This window comes from Nicotiana tabacum, chromosome 10 (assembly GCF_000715075.1).
Source record: "Nicotiana tabacum cultivar K326 chromosome 10, ASM71507v2, whole genome shotgun sequence".
Lineage (NCBI taxonomy): Eukaryota > Viridiplantae > Streptophyta > Magnoliopsida > Solanales > Solanaceae > Nicotiana > Nicotiana tabacum.
In genome coordinates this window covers 4,780,923-4,788,914 of record NC_134089.1, presented here as the reverse complement: position 1 = coordinate 4,788,914, position 7,992 = coordinate 4,780,923, and the positions used below count along the sequence as shown (strand labels likewise).

The 7,992-nt window shown below is 33.5% G+C and overlaps 1 protein-coding gene across 1 annotated transcript; it reads right to left on the bottom strand.

Moving 5' to 3' along the window:
* Nucleotides 1-3,777: 3,777 nt before the first annotated feature.
* LOC107819476 (ethylene-responsive transcription factor ERF024-like) lies at nt 3,778-5,086 on the bottom strand. The gene has a single exon (XM_016645578.2). It carries the CDS (start codon nt 4,561-4,563, stop codon nt 3,973-3,975), a length of 591 nt encoding a protein of 196 aa, XP_016501064.1. The 5' UTR covers nt 4,564-5,086; the 3' UTR covers nt 3,778-3,972.
* Between the last annotated feature and the right edge of the window lie 2,906 nt (nt 5,087-7,992).

Below are 7,992 nucleotides of genomic sequence, written 5' to 3'. Positions count from 1 at the left end.
TGTTGCAGTATAACTATATACTCCGATAGTGGTATATTGTTATGTAACTGAATTTTTCTTCGATTATTACAATACACCATTGCAGTCTATTGTAAATTATAATAGTATACTGTTGCAGTATAGTTATATACTCCTACAGCATATTGTATACCATAGCAGTATACTATTTGGTAGCTATATACTATTTCGATTTTCAGCTAAAAATTTCGATCTCAATCACCTCAAATCAGCTCCAAATGCTATCAAATTTCACTATAAACTTTTAAAAGGTATTACAAGCAATATTTAACAGCACCCACTTTGAATCAAATAAGAAATCTTCAAAATAAAAATTTTAAGCTAAGGTAAAAGCAAGAGCTAGGGAAAGAACAATCAAGAAAAAGTGAAGCATAATTGAAACTAGCCAGAGGTCAACTTATCAGATAATCAGATCTAATTTCTTTTTGAAGAAGGATATAAGGGAAATGGAAGAACAATTTTGTAAGAACAAATTACAAGTAACTCAAGAAGTAGCAAATAAGGAAATAATTCAAGGATCTGGAGTTACTAAAATTAAGACTAAGCCTTCTTTTTCTTTTTGGGTCACTTTCATTCTCACTCTACAAAACCCAAACTACCCAAAAATAATAATTCCTCAAACTAACAATAATTCCTCAATTTTGACGAGAATATTTCAAGAAATCATATAGGTAATACTTTTTAGCAAAAATTTTGGTATTTCGTTATTGGTTTTTTGAATTTTTTGAGGTGGTGACTGTTGGATCTAGTAAAAAGGAGAAGATTTGAATATGTAGAAGAAACTAAAGAGATAAGGCTGAAAAATACATAAGGGATTTCAGAGAAAAAGGAAAATAACATGCATTGGGGAATTGTTGATATCAAGAAGAAAGAGAGAAGAGAAGAGAAGAGGCTGCACTCTTTTTGATTTTTCTTAGCTATTTTAATAGAATAAATGAATAACCGGATAAATAGTTTGGGACGCATGAATAGAAGTAGTAAATAGTTTGGGTCTGAGCATTAAAGGATAAATAGTTTGGAATTAATGGGTATACAGTGAGATTTTTCCTTTAATTTTCTTCTTTACTTGAAGCCCCGCCATATTAGCCCATAGAACAATTATATAACCCCTGACTGTTGCTCTTTACCCAACTCATTCATTCTTTCAAATATGTTAAAATACCACGTGCTAGCGAGTTTTCGGACTGGTCATTGAAAAATAGTCAGCATTTGCAAAATCATTAAAAAATAGTCACTATTTTTTGCAATACGGAAAGTTCCAGCATAATATACTGGAGATTGATGCACCAGTGTATGAACTTCCAGCATATTATGATGGAACTCTAACACGCGGAAAGTTCCAGCATAATATACTGGAGATTAGAGCACCTGTGTATGAACTTTTAGCATATTATACTGGACCAGTATATTATGCATGAAAGTCCAGTATATTATACAGGAGTTCCAGTATACTTATGCTTGAACTCCATTATAATATACTGGAGTTCCAGTATATTATAATGGAATTCCAGTATATTATGCTGGAATTCCAGTATATTATGCTGGAGTATTTTCCGAATTTTGAACAGTGTTTTCGTTTAGATTTATTTTTACATAAAAAGTAGCTAAATTTTGATTACTTTTGAAACTGTGGCTATTTTTAAATGACTACTTGTAAATCTGGCTATTTTTGAATTTATCCCATAAGTCATAATATTTAAACTTGTCTTTAATGTCAACGTATAATAACAAAGAATAAATATCTCATAAGTTAAAACGTGAATCTCATAAAAACAATTCGTTATTAGAATACCAATACGAATATGAAAATAACAAAGATTAGTATACGTCTCACATTAGTGATGGACATCCCTAGTCTTAAAATCAAACAATTTCATTTAATGTTATTACTTTATCCATTTCAGTTTATTTGGACTTACTTGACTGATAGGAGTTTGAGAAATAAATAATATCACTTGTAGTCTTTAAACATGCCATAACATTTGTCTGGTTACCATACTTTTGAAACTTATGATCTTAAACATACTATAAACGTATGTGATGATCAAAGCATCTCATCTCATTATGGACAAAAAAGATATTTTAAATTAAATGTACACTAATTTTAGATGGTTATACACATATTATACATGCAACATGTATATACATAGGCAGCTCAAGGGAAAGGCAGCACAAGCAATGGCTTAGGACCCCCAAATTTTGGGGGCCCCACTTTCCCTTGGTAGTAATTTTAATTTTTTTATATAAAAATTGAGTATGCTAATTTTAAAAAGTAAATAACTTAATACAAAAAAGAAAAGAAAATTTTAATTTATGACTAGCGCTGATAGTTGAGATTTTAATAATTTAAAGGGTATAAAGATATCTTTGAATTTTTTGTTTAGTGGGTAAAATTTAATTTTTTATTTAAAGGGTATAAAGATATCTTTTTTTTTTGACAAGAGTGGGTTGTTTTAGTAGTGAGCACTCTCCACTCCCAACCAAAAGGTTGTGAGTTCGAGTTATCTCAAGAGCAAGACAGGGAGTTCTTGGAGGGTGGGAGCCGACGTTAAAGGAAATATTACAAGTAGAAGATAATACTTTGATCCGTATACTCAATAAGATAACAAGAATTATTTTTTGTTAAATACCTATCCTATAACAATTTTGCATTAGGATCAATAATGTATTAGGAGAATTTAAATGGATCGGATTAGCTATATTATCATTTTAAAAAGTTAAAAAAATAGATTTCAAACAAAAATATACAAATTTATTTTGTTAACAAATTAGGGCCCCTCATCGAGATTTTGCTTTAGGCCATCAAGAATGTTGGACCGCCCCTGTGTATATATGTATATGTATGTATGTATGTGTATATACGTTTGTCGACTATTTTTAATTAGTTTAGTGGTTGGATGACACCTATTTACTTTATTTCTCAATTCCCTCCCTTATGTTGAGTCTTTTCGTACCCAGCGTGTAATAGTTGTTCATTTGAAATCTTAACCACGACTTTTGTTTATGCTCATTATTCAGTATAACAGTCAAAGGAAGTGATAATTAAACTTCTAGTTGACTGCTGCTTAATCTCTAATTATCACATAATTTGACTTCTCCCCTTCATCTACATATATTTGCTTACCATGTTTTGCTCGATGTAACAGTCAATATCGCTGTAGTTTTTGCACTTGTTTCAAATTCCCAGAAAATGTTCGTTTATTGCACTTAAAGTTTGAAAAATCTAATAAATAAATTAAGAAAATAAATAGAATTTTTTTTCCCATAGCATACATCAACTCATAATTTTGGTGAATTTGCCACCATGCAACAATTGGGGCTTTTTGCTGAAAAGATGGTAGTTTATAACATTCTCCTCTTTAGCAAATTAAATATATAGTTCTAGATTCATATATTTTATATATCTTATTTTTGTTTATCATGATGGTGTCCGGTTACCTGCTACCTCTCATCTGCAAAAGTACAATTTCTTAATCAATAGTGATTCGCGAGTCAGCTCCTCTAAATTGACCTCTTATGAAAAAAAAACATATCCTCTAAAACTAGCTTAATCTATCCAATATCTTGTATATGTAAATTAATTAAATTCCATTGTGCACGCTAAAAATTTGAAGTAAATGAATGTAATAATAATCACTTTTCTTAAGAGACCTTGACCCGTTAACCAACAAACCATACCATTTCCTTGAATTGAAAGGGATGGAATAATATATTACAGGGCTTGTTAGACAAAACCCTAACGAGAATCAAAGATGTGGCTGAACTGAAAAACATGAAAACCCTATACATGCAATAATAAAAGAACATACAAATTAAACACAGACACAAACTGAACTCCCACAGATAGCTGAGATAATATACAACATTTTCATCTTATTTAAGGTCAATATTATTTTTATAAACTTGTCATAATCACAGTAAGCTTATTTTTTAAGTCGCTTGTAGAGATGGCAATTAGGGATAATTCCACAAATTCTGGTACGCAGTATATTCAGCAGCAGCAGCAAAGTCCTCATCAGGTAGATTAAACCGCGGTGGACTAAGTAACATCCCTTCAGCCATATTTACAAGAACATTAGGCATATCAAATATCAAATCCTCATCCATAAACTCATAATTATTCTCAAACCCTAAATTCTCCGAAATCAATTTACTCTTCTGATCATGTACTTCTCTACGTGCTAATAACGCGTCTCCAGCTGCCCCTACAGCTGCAGCTGCACTGGCTGCAGCTGCCTGAATATCACGAGGCGAGCTCGTGGCAGGAACAGGTAAAGAGGCAGCTGAATTCGGGAAATTAAGGTCAGTATCACGACCTTTAAGCGCGATTGCTGCCACGTCATAAGCCACCGCTGCCATTTCAGCTGTGGGAAACGTGCCGAGCCAGATTCTGTTAGGTGATCGTGGCTCCCGAATTTCTGACACCCATTTTCCGCTACTCTTTCTTCGCCTTATTCCTCGATAAACGGGATGACGCCCCGAATAATTATCCGGGGTAGTAGCACTGCCCCCGATATTAGTATTGCTTCCACCATAAGTCGCCATTTAATATTAGGGTATCGTTTTCTTTTTCGATAACTAATAGAAGGTTCTGGGAAAGAGATGAAATTGAATTGGATTAAGGTAGCCATTTAAGAAAGGGAAGATTTTGAGGATAACAGGTTGAGGAAAGCTGAAAATTGGAGGTGCAAGCCAGTTGTTGATGAACTTGCGAGAGTAGTGTGTGAAGGATTTTGGGTGTAAGCCAGAAATGTGTTGGAGATGTGGGTTGGATACCGTTTTCACTAAGTGTTAGTAGAAGTTAGAAAACAGTGACCTTATATACATAATTAAGGATGAGGATTAAAAGTTCTTTTTCAAGAATTATTCTACTGAAGTGATAAAAGTGGGAAGTTTCAAGAATGTCAAAGAAATGTTGACAAGACATTTGTGGCTCAATGATGCCAAAGTCTCCCGAGGTTTATTCGGGATTTAAATTTTATGGATTCGATAGATAGTTGTACTAGTATTATTTTTGTATTTCCTTATTCTTAGATTTTTATTACTATCTAAAAAAACTTTTGATTCAGTTTTCTTATTATCTTGTTGTTATTGGTTCCTTTTCCATGACTTCTTTACTATTGTATTTCTTTTTTTAAACGGCTATAATTATGCTTTTCTTGAGCCGAAATCTATCAAAAACAACCTTTGTATGGGTAAGATTTGCGTACTCATTACCCTTCATAGATCCCACTTGCAAGATCATATTATATATATTATTATTGTGGCAATTAGTTCATAGTTTGTCTTAGTCATACAACGTTATCGACATGTTGTATCTTGGAGGGAACATGTTAAAAGTATTATTATTGGATCATTATAAATATACTATGATGGGCTTAGATCTGCTTAAAGATAAAATTTTCATGGGATGACCAGTTTTCACTCAACTATTTAAGCAATATTCAAATTTTTTTTTAAAAAAAAATCAAAATTAAACTTATAGCAAGTGTTAGCAAATTTCAAATAAAACATGCATGCTCCTTAATTAAACTTCAAACAAAACTTCAAAATATTGAGGTGAATAGTCCATGGTGCGTTGGTGGTGATTTCAATGTCATTCTAGACCCAGATGAGAAAAAAGGTGGCAGACCACATAGAATGAGTAAAAGTCTTGATTTCAATACTTATATGGATAAATGTGGAGTGATGGATTTGGGATTTGTTGGGCCAAAGTTTACATGGTGTAACAATTGGGAACCTAGAAGAAGAATATGGAAGAGGCTTGACATAGTGTTTATCAATGATCAATGGTCTTAGGTTTTTCAAAACAGCACAGTCAATCACTTGGCTAGAATTGGGTTTTATCATAGGCCTATTCTAATTCAATGTCATGATCCTAACCAACGGGGGCCTAAATATTTCAAGGTTTTAGATTTCTGGACTAATCAACCTTCTTTTTTGCAGGTAGTAGAAGAAGTCTGGAATAATCAAGTTCATGGAAATCCTTTATGGAGACTTCAACAAAAGCTCAAAATGCTTAGTAGAAGGATGACCCAATGGTCTAAAGAAGACATTGGCAATGTCTTTGATCAAGTCCAGTATTAAAAAAACAAAATTAAAGACCATAGGGGTCAATGGATTGAAGGAGATTCTAACATTGGCAAAGCAATTGTTCACCATTTTCAACAGTTCTTTAATATCAAACACCACTTCAGTGATCAAGACATCATCAAATGTATCCTTCAGTGTATTAATGATGATAACAATGAAACCCTTACTGTCATTCCTGACACTGAAGAGATTAGAGATGTTGTATTCAACATGAGTCCTGCTAGTGCAGCTGGGCCGGATGGTTATAATGGGAAATTCTTTCAAACATGATGGGATATCATTAAGGATGATATTACTGATTTTGTTCAAGATGTCTTCAATGGTAGGAGACTTACCAAGTTATTTTTTTCTCATACATGCCTTGCTCTTATTCCTGAAGTGGACTCTCCTAGTAGTTTCTCGGATTTGAGACCTATTAGTTTGAGTAACATTACGGCCAAGATTATCTCCAAAATCCTTTCTAAAAGAATGAATCCTATTCTAGGGAAGCTCATATTCGAGAATCAGAGTGGCTTTGTCAAAGGTAGATTGATCACTGAAAATATTTTCTTAGCCCAGGAGATTGATTAAGGTGTAGAAGAACAGAGGAGACAATGTTATTATAAAGCTTGACATGGCAAAAGCTTATGACAGAATTTCATGGACCTTTCTGATCGCAGTAATGAGGAAATTTGGCTTCTCCAAAAATTGGATTGACCTTATCTGGGGACTTCTACAAGGAATATGATACTCTATCATCATCAATGGGGCAAGAACTGATTTTTTCACATTTACTCAGGGCCTCAAACAAGGGATCCTCTATCCCCTTCTTTGTTTATTATTGGAGATGAGGTTCTTTCAAGATCTCAAAGAGAGCTGAATGATTTTATTAGTTTCACTCCTTTTAGCATAGATCACAGAGGGACAATAAATTAACCATTTAGCTTATGCCAATAATATTGTTATTTTCTGTGGAGGTAACAACATGACTATCAAGCTCATTAAAAAGGTGATTGACAGATATGAAAAGGCATCTGGGCATAAAGTTAATAATGACAAGAGTTTCTTTATCACAGCTTCTCACACTTGTGCCACCAGAATCAATAGAATCAGAAATGTCATTGGCTATATGGATAAGTATTTCCCATTCTCTTATTTGGGGTGCCCTATATATTATGGAAAAAAGACAAGCAATCTCTTTGATGGTATGCTCTCCAAAATTATCAAAAAACTCAATGGATGGCAAACCAATATGTTGTCTTCTGGGGGAAGAATAATCTTGATCAAACATGTTTTGCAGTCCCTTCCCACCTACATTTTGTCTGTGATGAATCCTCCTAAAGGAATTACTAAGCTCATGAAGAAACACTTTGCTATTTTTTTCTAGGGTTCCAATGAAGAAAAAAAATAAATATCATTGGTCTTCATGGAACAATCTATGTCTCCCTAAAGATGAGGGAAGAGCTGGTGTTAGAAAAATGGAGAACATCATTGACACACTTAGCATTAAAATGTGGTGGAGATTTAGAACTCAGTCTTCTCTTTGGACCACTTTTCTCAAGAGTAAATACTGCAAAAGAGCTCATCCGGTGAACAAAGGTCTTAATCCAGTTGATTCTCATATATGGAGAAACATGTTAAAGATTAGAGACAAAGCAGAGTATAACATTAGATGGGAAGTTAAAAAGGGTAGTTGTAGCTTCTGGTGGGACAACTGGACCGGCAAAGGCATTAGCCAATCTTGTACAAGGTGGTGGGAGGTCTGCTAAAGTACAGGTGAAACAGTTCTTGGATAATGGAGAATGGAATATTGACAAACTTAATGAATTTCTGTTCATCTTACTGATTGCATTGCTCAACTGGATATTGGAAATCCTAATGAAGATGATTTCCCTGTTTGGA